The sequence below is a fragment of the Chrysemys picta genome, chromosome 15 (genome assembly GCF_011386835.1).
Source record: "Chrysemys picta bellii isolate R12L10 chromosome 15, ASM1138683v2, whole genome shotgun sequence".
NCBI lineage: Eukaryota > Metazoa > Chordata > Testudines > Emydidae > Chrysemys > Chrysemys picta.
Window position 1 is genome coordinate 27346024 of NC_088805.1, and position 21968 is coordinate 27367991.

At 43.5% G+C, this 21968-nt stretch overlaps 1 protein-coding gene and 1 long non-coding RNA gene across 10 annotated transcripts in view; one reads left to right on the forward strand and one right to left on the reverse strand.

Moving 5' to 3' along the window:
- KDM2B (lysine demethylase 2B) overlaps window positions 1–21968 on the reverse strand; it is a 159804-nt gene that overhangs the window by 17114 nt on the left and 120722 nt on the right. For all 8 annotated transcript variants that reach the window (XR_010592809.1, XM_065568094.1, XM_065568092.1 and 5 more), the window contains 2 exons: window positions 4482–4706; window positions 389–532 (listed from right to left, as the gene is read on the reverse strand). Coding sequence is in view for 7 of the 8 variants with exons in the window: in XM_065568094.1 (XP_065424166.1) it covers window positions 389–532; window positions 4482–4706 (369 nt within the window). In the remaining variant the exon portion in view is untranslated. The remainder of the gene's footprint in view (window positions 1–388; window positions 533–4481; window positions 4707–21968) is intronic.
- Window positions 4703–20622, forward strand: LOC135975777 (uncharacterized). 2 transcript variants are annotated; one of them, XR_010592815.1, is made up of 2 exons: window positions 4703–6403; window positions 17199–20622. It is a non-coding gene; the product is annotated as an uncharacterized LOC135975777 (long non-coding RNA). The 2 variants fall into 2 exon arrangements; XR_010592816.1 differs by lacking the exon at window positions 4703–6403 and adding an exon at window positions 11962–16045.

Below are 21968 nucleotides of genomic sequence, written 5' to 3' on the forward strand. Positions count from 1 at the left end.
AAAAAGCAACACAGGGTCCTGTGGCACCTTTAAGACTAACAGAAGTATTGGGAGCATAAGCTTTCGTGGGTAAGATGCCAGCATCTGAAGAAGTGAGGTTCTTACCCACAAAAGCTTATGCTCCCAATACTTCTGTTAGTCTTAAAGGTGCCACAGGACCCTCTGTTGCTTTTTAAATGTCAAAGAGAATCCTCTTGAGTAATGCTCCCTACTCAGAAAGGGTTTTGGGCTCCCGGACTGCCAACCTGCACCTTGCACCAACTCTACAGTCTCATACAGTTTTCACAAAAAAAGCTTTCAAGCAGTTAGTTTTAGTTCATTGTTTTTAACTGAAGGAAGTGACTGACTCTGTTTAATACTACCATCAATGTCATTTCTCTGGACTCACCTTAAGGCATCCTGGGTGTATTATTTCATTACAAATGGAACATTCCATTAGCATGAGATTAAACTTGCCCTCCTCCTCTTCCACAGTGTCCTCCTTCCCAGCTTCTCCGCACACGAGACACACAGCAGTGTGAGGCAGCACTGGCTGTTTGCACAGATGAGAGAGAGAGATTAGGGCATAGGTAACATAATGGAGCAGACGATCAAGACATTTAATTTACATTTGGCTAATCTCAAACCCGAGGGATGAATCCTGCCCACTAAGTACATCAGCACATTGGCTTTGGTCTTAGAAATTTACAGTAGACAGATACAGACCCCTGCTTGTGAGTTAGTTTACTGTAACAGAGTGACATAGAAGAAAGAAGAGAAATTAGATCATCAAAAACATTCGTCTATTATACCGCATAACCTCCCTTAGCAGATAGGCAGCAACCCCATTTTACAGAAAGAGCAGAGGAAGGTTATGGGAATCAACCAAAGTCACAAAGCAAGTCCACAGCAAAACCAGGAACAGAACCCAAATCTCTCAACTCCTAGATCTAACCAAGATGAATACCTATATCATAGTATCACCTACAGGCCACTATCAGGATTAGGATACCATTTTGTAGGCACTGTATAAGAACACAGGAAGTTAGGAGGCAATGGGGTGAATTTCTAGCAATGGAGAGATTCTTCCTTCCAGGCCAGATCTCAGTTAAGATGCTACAATTCTCCACCTACTTTAGTTATTTCTGTAACCTTGGTGTCAAAGTGCCGGAATGTCAGTCTAATTAAGAAATTGTCTTTGCACTAATGACACAAACAAGTGTAAGCTGACCACCTCGGATGTCATAAATAAGCATCAAACCTGGGACCTCTTGAGTTAAATGCATGAGCTTCTACTGCATGAGCTAAAAGATATCTCTCTCTTAGCCCAGACTGTAGCAGGCTCAATCTCTACAGCTGGCCCAGCCACCACTAGGAGGAGAACAGAGTGCCACACCGAGCAGGTGGGGGGTTACACAAGTACTTGGTTTGCTGCAAGTACTGTGACAAGGAGGGGAACAAAGACACTCAAAAGAAGCTGGCTATAATTTGAAATGCATTCAGCTAGATTATATATCACTACTTATCTATTAACCCTCAAGAGCGGAGAACTGGCTTTCATGGCAAAGGCTTCATTTTAGAAGTATATACAAATCCTAACAAACCATCATTGGATAACTACATTGATTGAAATCTCAGGCAGGATAAAAAAAATGATTGACATTGAAGATACTACTGTTTAGCCTGCCCTATACATTGACACTTGATGTATTAGCTTTGGCAACACTTCTAAACCTTACCATGGTCAATAAATACTTAGCACTTCATCTTTAGAGAACTTTAAAAATATTAACTAATTAATCCTCACACACACACTGAGAGATTATCTCCATTCTGCAGTTGGGGAAAACTGACAGAAGTTAAGTTCAAAGCCAGAGAAGTTCTGCCTCCTAGAAATTGTTTGTATTGCAAGCAGCTGCCATGCTTGTAACACACTAGGTCTATGCACAAAAGTGCTTGCAAAAGCACATAGACATTGTTAGGATTATTGTAATTGTTCTTGCTTGGGGCAAGGGTCTCCAGTTCTATATACTGCCCCGGGTCACTCCGCACCACTGAAATGCCCGTGTTGACAAACTGCTGGTATTGCAGCTGAAACATTACAATTGGTCCTCCCAGCACAATGTCCCTGCATCACCTTGAGGAACCACTCTGTGCAACTTACAACATCTCACATCCTCAACTCCTCTCTTGTTCTGAGCTACTGCAGCTTCCGTCATTTCATTCAAATTAGTTTCCTGTTTTATGAAGAGCAGTACAGGTTCTCTTAAGGCTTGTAATGTTACCAAATACCTGCGTTCTTTATACAGTTGATATTTTTAAACTCAAAACTAAAATCTATTGAACAGCACTAGAACAAACTGTGGATTATTACTTCCACAAAGCCTCACCTTGAAGACCTGTGCTGGAAGCTGTGGGATATGTACCCACAATGCACTCCTCCTGCAACAACCAGAGGACATGCTGACCAAGTTTACATAAGGCAGGATGGCTAGTGGGAATATGAGGCACTATTACAAATTACAACAGTTCAAAATGAACCATTTTAAACTGTAACCAGACAATTCTACAGATGTTCTTTGCAATGGAGAAGCTGAAATAAGAGTCCCATTGGGAATTACTAGCACCAATGGGAATTTCCCCAGAGCAGACAAGGTCCCAGAGTCCATGTCCAAACTGGGAGTAGAACCAGGGCATCCTGACTCCCAACCCTGTGGTCAGACTACAGCTCTGCTGAAATTGAACTGATCTAGGAAGAAATATTTTCCAATAGAATATAGGGAAAGATGCCCAGGACAGAATCCAGTTCCATGAAGGTCTGTGATCATTCTGGACACACACCTGAACTGGTCAGAGACAGGGAAGATGGTATTAGCATTGTTTTCCCCCCAAAGCAGGAGTGGCCCTGCTTTGTTTAGGACTACTTAGAAGAAATGGTGGAGGATCCCTCAAGCAACTACTGGCTGACAGAACAGTGCAACTTTGCTAACCTTCTCCTTCACAGGGATCAGGACTATACAACCTGATTGAAACTGGTTGCTGCTAGCAGTTTCCCTGACCAATAGAGACAGTGAAGCCATTTTATAAACCCACTGTAGACCCTCAACAAAGAAGGGGGAGCAAGATTTGACTAGCATGACTAAAAAATTTCTCCATCCAAACTTGTCAATGAATTCATGTCACAGCTCAGTTAATAATAATTTAAAGTACTCAGATGAAAAGCATGCTAGAGCTGCAAAAGTACTTTACAGAGAAGTAGGTATTCCCTCCAATTTACAGATCAGAAAACTGAGGCACTGAGAAGCTAAAAACCTTGGTCCAGGTCATGGAGCAAGTCTGACAAAGCCAGGAACATACCCAGAAGAAGTGAATCCAAGTCCCCTGTTCTAAAGAGGACGTATGGCCTACCACAGGACTGGGAGTCAGAGAGCCAGATTTTCAGAACAGCTCAGCACCCAGCAGCTCCTATGGAGAACAATGGGAGCTGCTGAGTGCTGAACACTCCTGAAAATCAGGCCCAGGAGATCTGGGTTCTATGCAGGGCTCTTCTACTCACTTGCTGTGTGACCCTGGCCAAAGCACAATTTATCTCTGCCTCAGTTTCCTCAAATTAAAAAAAAGTTAATAAATGTACGTAACTCATAGGTGTGCTAGTAGACTAAACTAAGATCAGATGGAAGCCACTATAGAAGTATTACCACCACCAGCAGACAAGGTGCCTTCCCCTTAAAAACAAAAAAACAAAAAAGCAAATAGTAATAATAGCTGGCACAGTTTGATCCCAGCACAGACAAGGCCTTTGAATCCATCAGGGGAAACTCTCAAACTTACAAATATAGCTAATCACAACTAAAATGGGAGAGAAAAGCTGGAGTTTCCTCCCTTCAGAGAGTGGATGTATACCCATTGAGGGTAAAAGGAACAGCTGAGGAGGCGGCAAATTCAAATCTGGATCTGGTTGAGTCTGAGATTCAGGTTCCAACAGTGCCAAAATTGTGGGAGATTTTAGCCCAAGATTTCCACCTTCTTTAGTTGAGGTGGTAAGATTGGTTGGATTCTCATGGAATCTGACAAGATCCAAAGCAGAAGACAGCCCCCCACCCCCATCCTTTGCTTTGAATAGGACTTGAATTTTCCTCCATCCTGAAATTCAAAGAGGTTCATATTCAAGATGTGAGTTTTGGCACATTTCTAATAATCCTCTCTTCGTGCTGCCCTGCCACCCCAAACCTACTGAGAATCCAAAATTACATTTTAAAATAAGGTTGGAGGGAGGGGGGAGGAAAGAGGTCTGAGGAGGAGCTCTCAACTGGGATCCACGGTGTTTAACTTGCTTTTAAAGTAGGAGAGATGAACTTTGAGGAGTGAGTTCTATAGCCCATGTCTAGTCACCAGGGACAGTAGGATCTCTGAAAGATGCGTGGGTATGCTCTGACACAAGCCACCAGAACAAGGCTTGTCAAGGCGTCTCAAGAAAGCCATAGCTAAGAGTGGACACTTACTGCGATGCACTGCCTCATAATGCAGGACTGCTTCATCCTTCCAGGCCCACCAAACTTCTTCATGTCTTTGCAGAAGTGACACTCGCCGCACTCTGTACGTAGACAAGCCTCGCACTTGCGGCATCGCGTCCTTCTCCGGCGCGCTCCTGCAGTCGTCCGATTAGCAGCTAGCTTCACTGCAGAGGCAGTGCCCAGTTTCCCTTTGGGTCGTCCAACTGCCCTGTTCTGGAAATGCCAGAGACACAGGATGAATATCTCATTATATTTATTGCTTAAGCCACAGAATCTCCTTTTACTTGGGGAAAATTGATGCCATCGTCTCCTAGTTATAAAGATGAGATGTGATGTGCATTAGAAATATACATAGATAGAGAATACTTAGAACATATACATTGTCGCTTTTACAGTTACCAACCCTCTCAACATCCTTTGAGGTAGTACCACATTTTATACAAATGGGAAACCGAAGCAGAGAGATTAAGAGCACTATCCTGCAATAAGCTCTGCACAGATGGAGCCCCACTGAAGTCAACACAAGCGTATCCATACGCAGCTCATTGCAGTACTGGGGCCCAAGTGATTTACTCAAAGCTACAGAGGGAATCTATGTCAGAGCTGAGGAGATCCTGGATACCGGGTTTATGTTTAGATAATGCTAGTGGTCCTATTTTCCTCCATCTGAAAAGGAGGTATGCAGGGAGGAGATGAAAGTAAATTTAGAGGTAGACTGTAAACTTTGAAATCATGGTGGGGAAGAGGAATCTGAATTCATGTAAGTGATAAAGTAGGATATGAGCACTAGGCACCATAGAATACTTTCCAGCAATCCCTCTTACATCACCTCCAAATAGGTATTCAGAAATGAAACACTAGAATTCTACATTAAGGGCAATCAACTTTCTCACCAGAGATGCCTGGAAAGGCTGTACAAAGCACACTTTTTCCTATGTTTCCAGAAGCTTGAGAAGAACTGAAAGTTTTTTAACTTAATAGATTCTTTGTGAAATTGCAACATATTCACTTATCCCCTTTTGGGCATCTGGATCAAGAAATCCAGGCATATGCTTCCACATTCAAGGGAAAGTGACAGAGGCCAAATTCTCTTCTTGATTTAAAAGATCTACAGTAGTGACTTCTACAGGATCATAAAGGTTAACTGAGCAAGATATGGCCCTATATCTAACCACTCTCCCCAATTCTTTCTTGCGTTACTGACGGTGTTCTAGATCAAATAAAAAATGCAGCAAACTCCATTTACTTTATTACTTTTGAGATTTGTCTACCTTCTGCATTTCTCAGCATGTCGAATGAGAGCAGAATAGTTTCACTTTCTCTTCCTGCTGAACTAGCACAAGTCTTTAACTTTGGGTAGCTAGTACTGCAGGGGAAGGTTTGGTTAAAAACACAAACCAAAATCCAAAAAAATCCCACCCCAAAACCAAAAGTTTCCATTAGAGTTAAAAAAAGAAAGGCTCATGGAAACATTTTAATTTGGTTTTGTAAACTTCCCCATTCTCTCTTAAAACACACACACACACACACACACTTAATCTCCCTATATAATTGGACCTAATAAGCTCCCTCTGTATCTAATTTCTATGGTTACCTGTGATAGGCTGCCATTATTTTAACAAACATTTTCTCCTTTCGCCTGCGAGAAACCCATGTCCCAGGGGTTCTGCAGGGAGAAGGGAGGGAACTGGGCATCTATTAACTTATTTTTCCATTCAAACAGACACATCATCATAATTGAGAGGAAGAACACACCACATGGTGCACACACTTATATTAAGCAAACTTTAGAAGGTTCATGTTTTGCTCCTGAAAAATACATGGCGTGGAACGATAGCAAAGCAGCAAACAATATGTGCAATTTGAATTGAGGAGAGGCATCATTCCACCAGAAAATGCACCAAAAGCAGGTATTTTGAAAACCATTTCAGGCATTCTAAAGACTGAATATTTGCTTTCCAGAAGTGTTTGTATGAACTGCAGAGATAAAGTCAGTTCTGGCAGGGATGGGTTAGTAGTATCCAAATAAGAGATGAGTTCCTTACCCCAACAGAGGCATCCTCTGACTATACCCACCTCAATCTTTCAGTTAGTTTTGACACAATGGTCTAGCACTTCCTTTAAGCAAAAACCCAATCCTCCCACAGGCAATGTGCAAAATCCAGAGCACAAGGCAGGGCCTTAAAGAGTGAGCGTACCATGTAATAAAATACACAAACAACCAACAAGGCTCATATCTGTCATCACTGGCCAAAAAAAGCCTACTTTCTTCCCACCAAGCTTGACCATGACCAGCTAATCTTTTTTTAAAAGGCATTAAACACAATCTACATGAGTGTTAATTAAAACATGTTAAGTTGTATTTTAAAACTGTTTCTAGGCTAGATGTGCTTACTGTAGCAGAGCGAGGAAGAGGACCCATGCTCTCTGACTTCCAGGCCTGTCCCCCAACCACTGGCAGCTAGCTGGGGCACAACATCTAACAAATGGGATTTAACAAGGTCAAAAACTGCAGTTAACAAAGCAGGAGGGGTGAGAGGACAGAGACTGAATCTGAAGACAGAATCACACAACCTGGATTTCTTTACAAATCCCTAATGCTCAGAAGAAAAATAAGAGATGCAAACCTTCGATCTTTCATACTCCACTACACAATAGCACTAGCCCGCCCAGTTGACTATTTGCATTTCCTTATTTGTACTGATTGACCAAAACCAATCCATAGTCTAAATAAATGATGCCCTGGTTAGTGAGGCTAGAGCGGCCTTGTATACAGTTTCTTGGGGCTGTAACTTGGTAGTTTAAATACATCACTAGCATAAAATCTAGCCTGTAGGTTGCTTTCCTAGAAAGGGGCTCAGATTCAAACTGAAGGAGGACACTCCTACATGATTTGGGGCTTTTTGTGTTTTATTTAGTGTGTGGCAAAAAGCCAGACATTAAATTCCAGCCTGATGTTAGCCAAGAGACTCAGACCCTCCATCTTCAACTTAGCAGTAGGCACAAACTCAGTCTTGGATTGGCTTTAGGATATAAGGGGTCCCTCACAGCCCCCATCCTTCCCTGACAAGATAGTATTCGCACCCTGTGCCCATTGATTTTGCAGTCCCCATAAGTCAGCTTTGGCTCAGTCCCAGGGCTATGGGAGGAAGGAATCAGAAATCAGACTGAAAAGATCTCCTTCAGCTCATGAAGTCCATCCCAAGGGGGCCAGTCCAAATCTGCCCCAATGACCACCTCAAGCAATTCTGTTACTTCCTCTCTAACTTCCAAGGGTCTTCACAGAATCATAGAATATCAGGGTTGGAAGGGACCTCAGGAGGTCATCTAGTCCAACTCCCTGCTCAAAGCAGGACCAATCCCCTGACAGATTTTTGTCCCAGATCCCTAAATGGCCTCCTGAAGGATTGAACTCACAACCCTGGGTTTAGCAGGCCAATGCTCAAACCACTGAGCTATCCCTCCTTTCAAAGGAAGCTGTGCCCATGCCTCTTCTGCCAAAGTGAGGGGTCACTGACGCAGTGGGCTGTTGTAGGGGAAGGAGCAGAGGATCCTGGAGGAGTGACAATTCCTTCCCCAATCCCTCACAGTTAAACGTTTTGTTAAAGGAATATACCCTGTCCCAGCTTATCCCTAAAGGCCTTGCAGATTTCCACTGAAATCAGCTAAAATTAACATCAATGCTCTACAGGACTTGTGTTGAGGTCCAAAGCCTGTGAACGTGCCATCTCCTCAAGAGAACAGTTTGTCCCTCCCAAACCCTGTGAGGTTGGAGGGTCATGGAGCCCGAGCTCCAGCCCAAGCCTGAACGTCTAGACTGCAATTAAACAGCCCCTTAGCCTGAGCCCCACAGCCCGAGTCAAGTGGCACAGGTATCTGTGGGTATCTAATTGGAGTGTAGACATACCCCGATACCCAAACCACATGTGTGTATCTGAGGCGTATTTGGGCTATAACAATCTAACATGTATCTGTGAATTGCAAAGCCCCTTACAAAAATTTAATTTAGCTTCATCTTCCTATCACTGTGACATAAGTAGTAAATATCCCCATTGTGCAGACAGGAAAACTGGGGCAGCCCTGAAGGTATGTCTACACTGGAAAAAAAAAAAACCTATGGCAGCAAATCTCAGAGCCTGGGTCTACAGGCATGAATTACAGTGCTAAAAATACCAGTGTAGACATTCCTGCTCAGCTGGAACTCAGGTTTCAGAGTAGCAGCCGTGTTAGTCTGTATCCACAAAAAGAAGAACAGGAGTACTTGTGGCACCTTAGAGACTAACAAATTTATTAGAGCATAAGCTTTCGTGGACTACAGCCCACTTCTTCGGATGCATATATCAGAAGTGGGCTGTAGTCCACGAAAGCTTATGCTCTAATAAAGCTGGAACTCAGGCTCTGAAACCCAGTGGAGGAGATGGGTCTGTATGCTCAGGCTCTGAGGCTCACTGCTGTGGAGTTGGTTTTTTTTCTTCTTTTCTTCCAGTGTAGACATACCCTGAGAGATTAGCAACCTGATTTTTAGAAGTGCTGAACACCCACAAACCTCACTGAAGTCAGTGGGAGCTGCATGTGCTCAGCACCTCTTAAAAATCAGGTCATCAGTGATTTAAACCAAATTGTCCTAGGTATGACATGTGCTTGATCATTTGGTGAGTTGGGAAACCTTTACTCATCAGCCTGGTTACATATACCTTGGTGCAGTTTCAGCAAATCCGTTTTATGAGCACTAAGGAGTGAAAAACACTACTAGTTTGAACAGCAAGTTGTGGTCTTGCCTATGAATGGAGACCCTGAATTTTAACTTTTGGGAGGGTAGTGGGGGATGTTGGAGGAGAACAAAAGGGAGAAAGCTTGTCAAGTTTATTAGACCCAACATTTTCCTACTTCCCCAAAAGTCAAAATGTTTCCCTGATGTTTGCTTTAATGAAAAATTAGGTTAATTAGCAGCCCTGCAACAAACCAGAACATGCTCTAGTGACTGACATGAAGAGAGTGAAGAAAGAAACAGAATTTAGGTTCATACTTCCAAGGCTTTCTAGACATAACTGGAAAAGTCAGCATCTTCCCAAAGCCTGTTCTGAATCATTAATGGACTAAGAGATCATGGCTGGAGACCCACTTTCCTAAGGCAGTGAAGATGCTGAAGAGATTATTCCCATTCTGAGTAGGTTTTAGACCAGGGCTAAATTAAAGCACAGGTACTATCAGGCCATGCCTGGAGCCCCAGCTTTGATCAGAATCTAAGCATTTTTACAAAAAAAAAAAAAAAAAGTTTCTCAACTTCATGGTCACGAAGAGAAGCTAAAAAATATGACCTGAGGTTAATCAATGCACTGAGACCAGCCTGACTCTGGAAAGGGCCTGAAATAATAGTTCCTCAAAAGGAGGACCCAGCTTGCCCCTAAGAGGAGTGATATTGGTGCCCAGAAGACAGCTCTTGTGCGAGTGGCTTCTGCACTTACCACTCTAAGCAGGGATGTGCAAACCCCCTCCACACAACTCTGCCAATGCACCTCAACCCTGACTTGCAACACCTTCTACTATTATTCCAGTCTGATTTCCTTCCTGAAAGAGTCAGGATTGTTCCATACTGTGTGGTGGTTTTGAGATTTACACAAGCAGGTAATGGGATGAGACTCAACTCATTGCACTTGTGATCCAGGTGGGATTTGAACTTAATTACACAAACCTGTGCATCCGTTGTACAAATCACTCATAGCAAAAACACTTTTCACATATCTACGGTCTGACATCTTCATAGTGCTGTATGGATATTAACCAATTTTCACAGCCTTCTTGCATGGCAAATAAGTTACCCATCATTTTATAGATGGCAAACATTGAAGTAAAGTCATTTAACCAAGGCCACAACTGATGGCAGTGACTGAACCAGGACTAGAATTTACAAGTTCCTGGCTCCCAGTCCTGTGCTCATACAACTAGACCATGCTGCCTCTCAATAAGACAGTTTTTAAAGAACCTTAACATAGAGAAATTTTAAATACAAATATTTTTGTTATATCATCAGGCAAATAAGGAGCCAAGAAGTTAGCCAGAAAAAGCCTCATCTTAATTCTGACTACAGCACATAGCTGCCATCAGCCCTTACAATGTTACTCGGTGCAACGGAAACCTACTGACTACCAAACAGTAGAGCAGACCTCTGATTCAGTTAATTCCTAATCATTTATTGAGTGTCAAGGTTTTAGTGGGAGCTTAAGTTCATTTAAACAAACAAAAAACCCCACCAAAAAACAAATTTAGTGCTGGTGAAAACCCTGGAAAAACTAACCTCCTTGTTGATCCACAGAACAGGCATGGCAGCAGAAGCTTCCTATAATATCCTACTAACATTCTTCTACCCCAACCTCCAAAGACCACCTCTAAGGATGAGAAGGGAGTTGGGTCTCCAGAGTACCCGTGAGTTCCTTATCTCTGCTAAGAACACCAGCCAGGTTACCAATTATCAGTTCTGGTGGTGGGCTCAGAGATGTGTACTCTAGTCCACTGGGAACTGGAATGGTAAACTCATTTTATATAGGCTACTAGAGAACCATTAGATGGAAACAGACACATGTAGTCTTACAAGTATTCCACATCTAGACCATGTCTACACCACAGGCACTGCAGTGGCATAGCTATGGTGTTGTAGCTTTGCCGCTGTAGCACAGATGCTTCCTACAACGATGGAAGGGATTTTTCTGTCGCTGCAGGAACTCTACCTCCCTGAGTGATGGTAGCTAGACTGACTGAAGAATTCTTCTGTTGACCTACTTGCATCTATACTGAGGGTTAGGTCAGCATTGCTACCATACCCCTGAGCACTGTAGTTATGCCAATTTAAACTTTTGAGTGTAGATCAGGCCCTAGCCAAGTATAGCTAGCCATAAAAAGCACTAGCCTGAACCAAAATAGGCCCTTATTAACTGCCTAAAAGACTGTGGCTCCATTATACATACCCAACCTTGTATTCAACAAACACAGCAAAGTCAACAATTCTTGGGCGTTAAACCCTTTCCCCGCCATTATTTAAAGTAGGAAACCTCACACTAGATAGAAACTCTTGATTTGGTGAAGGAGGGGGGGCACTGCAGCAATTCTCGGTAAGCTGACACTAATGAGGAAGGAACTAGTTTAAGGCAGCAGACACCAAGTCTGTCAATACATTATGTTTAACTCTACTGGTTAAGGTAAAACAGTACAACCCTCCTAGAGTAGAGGCAGTTATATCATGATAAAGGTGCTTTATACTGGTCTACAAATTTCCATATGGGAAGATGGATAACTATTTAGTATAAAGATGCCTTATACCTGTCAATATAATTGCATCCACAGTAGGGATTTTACTGGTATAACTATTTGAGTTAAAAAAAAAAAAATCACATGCCTAATCATAATAGTTATTCTAGTAAAACTTAAGTATAGACCAGGCCTCATAAAGCTTCATGGTGCAGAAAGAATCTCTATTTTTAGGGTGTTTTTTTTTTAAACTAGTAATATTTAAAATGTTAACAGGTTTCAGAATTTATCAGAAGTGAAAATCCAAGGGGGATAACCATGTTTAAAAATTAATCAATTACACACCATCATTTTCAGTAGTGACTTCACCCCCATGTTACATCTAGCATAGTGCCACTGACACTAATCTTGGCCTCTTGCTAATAGCTCAGCTACTTAAAAAGTATACAACAATCACATCAAAATCAAGCAAACCAATGGAAGCGGTCAGGTGGGTATATGCAGGACATAGTTTAAAAAAAAAAAAAAAAGGGACAGGTGGAAACTTTTAACACCTTGTCTAGTTTAGCAGTGAATCAAACAGCAATAGTGGCCTGTAAACGCTCTCTGTCCTCAGAATGTATGAGTACTCTTAATAAAGTTAGTCATCCAAGACAGTTCTTGGACAACACTACTCCACAAGCCAATACAGCCTTAGTGCACAAACATCTAATACCACTGAACACTGGTAATACAATAAGTCTAACTATTTTGGGCAACACACAATAAAGCAGTTCCAGAGAAACTGTAACAAGGAATTGTTAAATCTAAATTATATTTTATTTAGCCTTGCTTCTTTTGGTGCAATAACTAATGGTTAAACAAGTAGCAAAATGACTAAGGATGAAACAGGCTACATTTTGAGTCTTATCTTCTTATCGCAGAGTATGTCAAATAGTTGAATAATCTTTTTTAAAATCTATTTTAAAATGCAGAACACCTTAGGTTATAAAAAAGTTTATCTGTTTTAATTGTATACACATGTTTAATTCTACTCAGAGCATATTTTTAATTACTTAGGCTGCACTGCAAGAGAGTACAGTATGCAATCTAGAACATATGTTCTGGATTATTTTACAGATTACTTCATAAATTTAAAGTTTATTCTCCTCCCCCAAGAGAAAAAAAACTTCAGAAGAACAAACCTTGCAGGGACTGGCAAAGTTCTCTTTTTTAACACATCCTTTGTTTTATTTTATTCCACCTCTGGGAGTGGAGTATAAATCAAAGTAAGGTGAGGTAACTAGTTCAGTAGCAGGCTATTGAAGTCACAGATCTCTCAAATATTTGAGGAATCTTATTAAAATAATTCTAGATATAATAAAAACTTAGCAAGGAGACCCCTCCCCCATATACTGTAACTGTAGTTGCCTATCAACTCAACATACAGGGTCTGATCTTGCAAGGTGCTGCACATCATGTAGGAGTTGCTTAGCACACCCACTGAAATCAATACCAGTTGAGGATTCTCAGTACCTCCTTGGATCCGTCCGACAGCAAAAAAAATCTACAGTCACAAACAGCATAGACCATAATCCCACCCACTTCACTTTCCCTATTATGCATGGGTATTTATAAAGCAGCTCAGATCAGCCATATATCAAAAACAGCTTTAAATAAAACAATTTGTACAGTGTGCACAAGGGTCCATTTTAATGCTCAGCAGTGTGCTGATAGGGTGGGGGAAAGCTGTGTGTCTCGGAGAAAAAAACTGCATCTGATTTTTAAAAACCCATTAAGTTCAAAGGCCTGCCCTTAAAATACAGAACATAAGGTGCCCTAGATGTTTACCCTTTAACATGAGTAGCTCCCACTCTTTTTTTCTTGGCAGGGCAGGGAAACCCTAGGATGATACATTCATTGATCTCACATTGTTTCTTCCCCCTCCCCCCCGCTTTCTAGTGAAAGCAGATCACATAGTAACTCTGCATTCTCACAACCCCACCACCACCCCTCCTTCCTAGTGCAAACTTTGCCTTAGATCCCCCTCCCGTCTACACCCTCCAAGATCCTAACCTGATCCTGTTCCGATTCATATTCTTCCTCGTCTGCACTCACAGACATGGCCATTTCTCATGGTGGGCCCAGGCTGAAACAATCTGACATGGCTGGAGCAAGGCTGCTGCCGCCGCTGCTGCTAGAAGCAGAGCTTCGCTCTCTCTCTCGCACACACACATACACACACGCGCAGGAGGGGGGAGGGAGGGCGAAGGGAAGGGAATTATGCATATTCATAAAGCCCCTCCAGGAAGGGGCCGGCCTTGACTGACTGACCAATTGCCATCCAGCAGCTATTTGGTTACACAAAGAAGGCCTGCCAGTGGTTGTGATGACATAGATAAAGGAGGGGAGGGGGGAAGGAGTGCATGGTAAGAACAGGTTTCTTTCCGAGATGTCTCTCTGCTCACTCAGTTTCATTGCTGGAGAGAACACATCTGGGGTTGCTACCTACTTCAATTAGTTCTTGGGGGAGGGTATTATTTTTAACAGCCTTCTGTTAATTAAGCTAATAGATGCACGCACATATAGTGCGAAGGGGCTGATGTTGCTGGAGCAAATGTAAACTGAGGTTGCGATTTTTATTTTAGGTGAGGGCCGAGTGGTCTTTTGCAAAAGATTATTTTTAGAAAAGAAAATACCTACAATGCACAGCAGCGGGTAGCTGTTAAGGATAGTGCAAAGAGCTAGCTAGAGCCCCAGAGTTAAAATGCAAAGCTGTGGGGTTTTGTAGTTACAACATTCTGGTGCACATGGAAGAAGCAGCTAAAACGGCAATCAAACAACAAATCCCCTCCCAGGCCAGGGAACACTATGAAGTGTTCTGCTGTAATTAGAGGGAAAGATAGTGAACAAATGTGTTAGTTTTACACAATATCAGTATTCAGCAGAATATTCTTCACAGCTGTGTAAGACTTGACACAGTAAAAGAAGGCATTCTATTACTGCTTCCATCTTGTTTTACACATCTCCTTAACAGATCACCTGTTCAAGGGATGCTGAAAAGTTTACATTTAAGAGTCAGGTTTTTTAAATGTGAGTTAAGTGCCGTTTCCAGTACTATCTCTGCATCTGGGTCTCCCTGCCAGCTTTTGTGTTTCTACAATCACATTCCTATTTTTAAAGTGTTAAATATTTATACTATGAAAGTATATAAAGCCCCAATCATGATCAGAGCCACACAGTGCTAGTAGAATCTTAATGAGGACATGGTTTGTGCCTTGAAGGTTCCAATCCTGCAGAGACTTATGTACTTACATTTATGCACTGAGCGTGAGCAGTCCCATTGAAATTAATGGGTCTAACTCACAGGGTGAAATCCTGGTCCCACTGAAGTCAGTGGGAATTCTGCAATTGATTTCAGTGAGACCAGGATTTCACCCAGTGTATAAAGTTAAGCAGATGCTTAAATCTGCAGAATTGGGCCTATAGAAGACTCACATAATAGGCTAACTTTACAGAGGAAACAATAATAGCATAGTAACAGAGGGGTAGCCATGTTAATCTGTATCCATAAAAACAATGAGGAGTCTGGTGGCACCTTAAAGACTAACAGATTTATTTGGGCATAAACTTTCGTGGGTAAAAAACCTCTTCTTCATATGGTTAACATGCTCACAAGAAAGAAATGCTGCTTACCAAGCAGGACACCAAATTCTACACCAACTACTCTTTCCCAACAGATTTAAGATACAGCTCCATGCAGAGTGTAACCTTCCTGTGTGTTGATATACAGTTGTTACATTTCAGTGCTGGATGAACTGGTATATTACATAATTCAAAGGGCTGGTGTTAATCTTAGCAATTACGGTGCCTTTAGTTTTTTTTTTGTTTTGGCGGGGCGGGAGGGGCTTCCAGTTAATTTTTTTCTGGATTTTCAGTTAGTATAAAGTTACATAGCAATCCAAAGATACTGGAATGCAGCTTCCCGGAAAGGACAGCCAGTGGGAAAGAAGAGAAGAAAGCATGAAGTGAAGGAGAAGAGGAGTAGATGGCTGGAAAATGTAAAATGGAAGTGTAATGCAGATGTTTACAGTGCATATCAATGGAGCACTTCTCTCTGCTATCAAGCAACAGTGGCTTTCCAATGCTGCAAAATCACATTTTCAAGTCCATTTTTCCATGTGCTAGACAACTGCAACCTTCTAGCTCTGCAGCATTCAAATTTTGGAGACAGAGTGATGCCAAAGTACTTGGTAATTTGAGAGAGCCACAGCCCATGAAACTGCTAGCTATATCAGCAACAGCCGCATGAGTGGGAGTATCACTGGAAGGTGAGGGAAATCCTGCCTCACACCTCCTCCCCAAATCCTTTACCTCTGGAGCATCCCCAAACAGGGCCGGTGCAACCACTAGGTGAACTAGGCGGCCACCTAGGGTGCCAAGTGGTTGGGAGCGCCAAAAAGCATGCTCAGGGGAGGCGGTGGAGTGGAGGTGAGCTGGGGCAGGGGGAGGGCCGCCCGCAGCAAGTAATGGGGGGGGGGGGGGATGCAGGGAAACCACTCCCTGCCCCAGCTCACATCTGCTCCGCCTTCTCCCCTGAGCATGCCACCTCTGCTCTAATTCTCCTCCCCTCCCAGGCTTGCCACACCAAACAGCTGATTGGCGCTGCAAGCCTGGGAGGCGGGAGAAGTGGAGCGGTGCCAGCGTGCTCAGGGGAGAAGGCAGAGCAGAGGTGAGCTGGGGCGGGGGGCTGCCCGGGCAGGGAGGGGGTTGCTGGGGGGGGGCTCCCCTGCTCTGCCCCACCCCCACTCCCCTGAAGACTGCAGCCAGAACTGACCCTGCACTCACCGCATGGTAAGTGGAGCGACCCAGCCTCAGCCTGGTCCGCTCCCCTGGCTCCCAGCCGCACTGCCGGCAAGTGCTAGGGGGCGGTTCTCCCCTCCTCCCCCCAAGCCTGGGAGCCAGGAAAGCAGAGCAGGCTGTGGCCCCAGGCCTCTGCGGGGGACGCGGGGCTGGCTACTTCCTGCGGGAAGTGGAGCGACCCGGCCCCAGCCTGCTCTGCTCCCCTGGCTCCCAGGCTTGGGGGGAGGGGGAAACCGCCCCCCACCTCCCCCCAGCACTTGGTGGCGGTGTGGCTGGGAGCCAGGGAAGCAGAGCAGGCTGGCCCATAGGAAGTGGCCAGCCCCCCGTCCCCCACAGAGGCCTGGAGCCAGCCCCATTCCCTCCGTGGAGGCCTGGGGCCACCCACAGCCCCCCCCCCACCCCCCCACGGGGGTGTGTGTGTGGCATAGGGCACCAAAATAGCTAGGGACGGCCCTGGCTCCCCGGGCTGGAGGGGGCGCAAGGTGGAAGTTTTGCCTAGGGCGTGAAATATCCTTGCGCTGGCCCTGTCCCCAAAGCATATATAGCAGTATGCCTCCAAGAACCCTAGAGCACTAACAGGCAGCAGGGTCTTTTATCTCAGTCTTATTTTATACATTCCAGATAGAGACCAATGGAGGCAGAACAAAGTGCGTTTATGGTGGATATCCAGGGAGGATTCTTTAATATGAAGACCATTCTTAGAATGAAGGTAATGTTTCTAGTACACTTTGAGACCATAGGACTGGAAGGGACCTCGAGAGGTCAACTAGTCCAGTCCCCTGCCCTCAAGGCAGGACTATATTATCCAGACCATTCCGGATAGGTATTTGTCTAACCTGCTCTTAAAAATCTCCCATGATGGAGATTCCACAACCCCCCTAGGCAATTTATTCCAGTGCTTAACCACTCTGACAGGAAATTTTTCTTAATGTCCAACCTAAACCTCCCTTGCTGCAATTTAAGCCCATTGCTTCTTGTCAGAGATTAAGAACAACACTTTTTCTCCCTCCTCCTTGTAACAACCTTTTATGTACTTGGAAACTTATGTCCCCCCTGCATCTTCTCTTTTCTAAACAAAATTTTTTTTTTCCAACTCTTCCCTCATAGGTCATGTTTTCTAGAACTTTAATCATTTTTGTTGCTCTTCTCTGGACTTTCTCCAATTTGTCCACATCTTTCCTGAATTGTGGCGCCCAGAACTGAACACAATACTCCAACTAAGGAGTAATTAGCATAAGAATTACTTCTTGTGTCTTACTTACAACACTCCTGCTAATACATCCCAGAATGATGTTAGTTTTTTTGCAACAGCGTTACACTGTTGACTCATATTTAGCTTATGGTCCACTATGACCCCCAGATCCCTTTCTGCAGTACTCCTTCGTAGGCAGTCATTTCCCATTTTGTATATGTGTAACTGATTGTTCCTTCCTAAATGCAGTACTTTGCATTTGTCCTGATTGAATTTCATCCTATTTACTTCAGACCATTTCTCCAGTTTGTCCAGATCATTCTGAATTTTAATCCTATCCTCCAAAACACTTGCAACCCCTCCCAGCTTGGTATCGTCCGCAGACTTTATAAGTGTACTCTCCATACCATTATCTAAATCACTGATGAAGATATTGAACAGAACTGGACCCAGAACTGATCCCTGCAGGACCCCACTCATTATGCCATGGGCTAGAAAGGTAAAGGAAATGGCTCATTATTTTCCAAAGCGGAGTACTTCTCTTTCTGAATCCAAAAGGAGCATGAAGGTTATCATGGGGCTGGTAAATGGCATTCCCCTGTTCAACTAAGCTGAAGTTAAGTTCTCTCTTTATTACAGAGGTATTTTGCCATTAATCTGAGACCTACTATTATTATTTGTATTAACACAGTGCCTAGACCTAGTGGGGTTGGCTTAGCAGAAGACAGAAGAAATGATTGCCATACTGTGGAGTGATATGCAGATAGATGAGGGGGCTGGCTAAAAAAAAAAAAAGATTATAAGAAATAATCTGCATGTCTCTTTAAGAGATTTGGTGAGTTCAGGACATGGCATAGGAAGCAAGACAGTAGGAAATGCCAAACACCTCAACAATCTGAAGGGTCTTAAACCTAGAGAGTAAAAACAAAAAAAACAAACACAAAAACCCACCCACCACATTATTCATTTAAACTTCAGATGCAAAAAAATGAACCAAGAAGCTGCCTGGGAAGAGGCTCCAAGGTCGAATCTTGCCCTCATGTATGCATGCTGGGCTCCCAGGCAGCATTTGGATCTGTAAAGACTTTCAGATTAAGAACATTCTCAAACACATCAGACTCTGAAGCTCAAACCTGTTGAGCTTTTACTTGGTTTTCTCTTGTCACGTTTGCTAATTTTCAAAGACCAGGGCCTCTGTGCCTCCCATGTCTGACTTCTTGGTTCCTTGCAGTGAAGTGACAAAACTGAACTGATAACATCACTTTAATTTCCAGCAGATTCTGATAACACAAGCACAGGACTTGGACATGACACAGGTTGCAGCAGAAGTTGGGTTGCTAGGAAGACATTCCGCATTTCTGGGGCTTCAGAAGCAAATATACAGATTTCAGAGTAGCAGCCGTGTTAGTCTGTATCCGCAAAAACGAACAGGTGTACTTGTGGCACCTTCTTTTTGCAAATATACAGACTCCCCCTCCATTTGACTTACAGAAATAGTCTTGGATGTAGGAAAATTTCTAAAGATCAAGTTCTGCCCTTTGACTATTCAGATAGTTTCTACTGATGCCAACATTAGCCCTATGTGCACATTCCAGAGCAAAATTTGGCTGTATAGTCCCCTCCCCCCTAGTGAAAGGAACTGGTTTAAAAGTTCTGGAAACTGAAGTCCTCTGTTCATCTGCAGAAATGGTACAGCACAGACAGTGGCAAAACAAGCTTCCCCCTTGTTGACCTGCCAATCTGCCTCAATCCAAAGCGGAAAGAACACCTCTAGGAGTTTAAGGCCAGAAGGGACCACCAGATAATCCAGTCTGTCCTCCTGTATATCACAGGCCACTACCACCATCCAGTCAACCGCACACTAAATCCAACAACTGACATTAGAACAAAATATTACAGTCCGCAGGAGACAAAAGTTATTATGTGCCACAGGCAGAGAACAGGAGGGATTGAGGTTACTCCTGGGGGAATTCTGAACCATGGTGCACGCACAAAATTCACGTCCCACACAAAAAAAATTTTTCTCTGCAGAAAAATACATTCTGCCGGAGAGGCACTGCAGTTACACCTTTTGCCCATCAGGGGCTGCTGTGGTACCAGAACAGAGGGCAGTCACTCACGGTCAGGAGCAGACAACCACGACCAGACAACCACGGAGAGGGAGAAGAAGCTGCATTTCTCACAGCACCCTGCCCATGGGGCCAGGTGAGGAGGCATGGGATGTGTGGGGCACATGGGGCTGCTGGGGGTCAAAGACTGGGGTTTAGAAGGGCTAGTGGGAGGACAGACTGGAACGGAAGTTGATTGGGAGTGGGGGTACAGGGACATATAGGCATAGGGGGAGGGGTGCAGGGACACATGGGGACAGGAGCAGATGTGTCTGACTGACAGAGGCTAGGGGTCAGCCAGGATCTGCGTGGGGGAGGCTCCCCAACTCCCTAACAATCCCCCACCCTCCAAAAAAAACCCAATCCTGTTCCATACTTCTCCCAACCACACCTCAAAACACTCCAGGTTAATTCCCAGGCTCCTTCCCAGCCATTACTTCCCTCTCCCTCAGCTCCTCCATTATCCCAGATTCCCACAAGCCTTCACACTGCTTCTGAGGGGTGCAGGAAATGTTTTTCTGTATTGTAGTTTAATTGAATTATTACTCAAAGTTCTGTATTAATATGCCTAGTAAGGAATCTATCTGTCAACAAAACATTTCCTGAATCTTTTTTGTTGTCTGTAGTGTTACAGACATACTTGCTGACAGGTATTTTAAAATAAATTACCAAAATAATTGAAACTGGCCTGATAATATTGTGTTATTTTGACAAATAAAATGCAGAATTTCACAGAATTTTAAAATATTGTGTGCAGAATTTTTAATTTTTGGTACAGAATTCCCCCAAGAGTACGAGGTGCACCAATGCCCTGCAATCAAAGGGAACTGACTGAGATCTACCCAGCTGATCCCAACAAATGGCCCAGCCCCCACAATGCAGAGGAAGGCAAAACAAAAAACCCAAGGTCACTGCCAATCGGATCTGGGGGGAAATTCCTTTCCGACTTCATATATGAGAATGTGTCAGACCCTGAGCAAGAACCAGCTAGCCAAGCACCTAGGAAGAGAATTCTCAGTACTACCTCAGAACACCAGCCCACCCATTCTCCAGGAGCAAGGGGGAAGTTCATTATTAATGCATGAAATTTCTGGAGAGCCTATCACCTTGGCATCCAAACACTCATGGGCTCCTTAGGCCTCAAATTAGCAAAGCACTTACGCATGAGTGTAACTTTAAGCGTTAGTAGTGCAACTGACTTCAATGGGACCATTCGTGCTTAAAGTTAGACACATGCTTAAATACTGTGCTGAATCAAGGGCTTAATCCTCGGGCTCAATGCTGAGAGTATCAACAAAGGGGCCAACTAGCACTGAATGTGATTAAGCTTCTGGTGATATGGGTATCAGTCTGATAACAACTGGACTGAGACTCATCAACTCATTTCGAACAGCCTGACCTTGAAACTGAACTCTATTTTTCAACAGCATATTTACTGCCCTGAAAATTAAAAAAGAAACCATCTACTTTGTAAAATATTAGGGCTTACCTAGGAAGAATTCACATTCTTGGCTCTTCATGTTTGTGTGAGGGAAGAGTCTCAAGTGAGAAAAAAAAATGTGATTTTTATATTGTGGTCCTTTGAGGACACCAGTTTAAAAACAGACGTCCATTCACTTTTTCCCTTCCATTCAAATTCTCACTTAGTCCTAAGGGGTCTAGTTTGCCTGTTTGATGTAAAATCATAAAAAAGGCATCTGTCAAAGATCAAAGCAAGTGGCTAAGAGTTGATAAGAAAGAAAATATTAACTCAAAGATGGTAGATAAAGTCATTCATTTAGGTTCTCTATGTTTACAATTACTCCCTGCAGGGGTCACAATGTTCCAAGTGTAGCCTCGAAGTAAGAAATAAACTGTCAAATCACCAAGCGGAGTATTTGGAAGAATATCTGGTATGCAATATAAAGTGAAGCTCTCCAGTAAAGTGATACATTGTGCAGCAAGCTCCAACCAGTGTAAATCCATGAGCTTGGAGTGAATCACTGACAGGCTGAAGGAGAGGTTACTTACCTTTCAGTAACTTGAGTTCTTTGAGATGTTTTGTCCCTATGAGTGCTCCACCACAGGATGTGCACGCACCCATGCATTCTC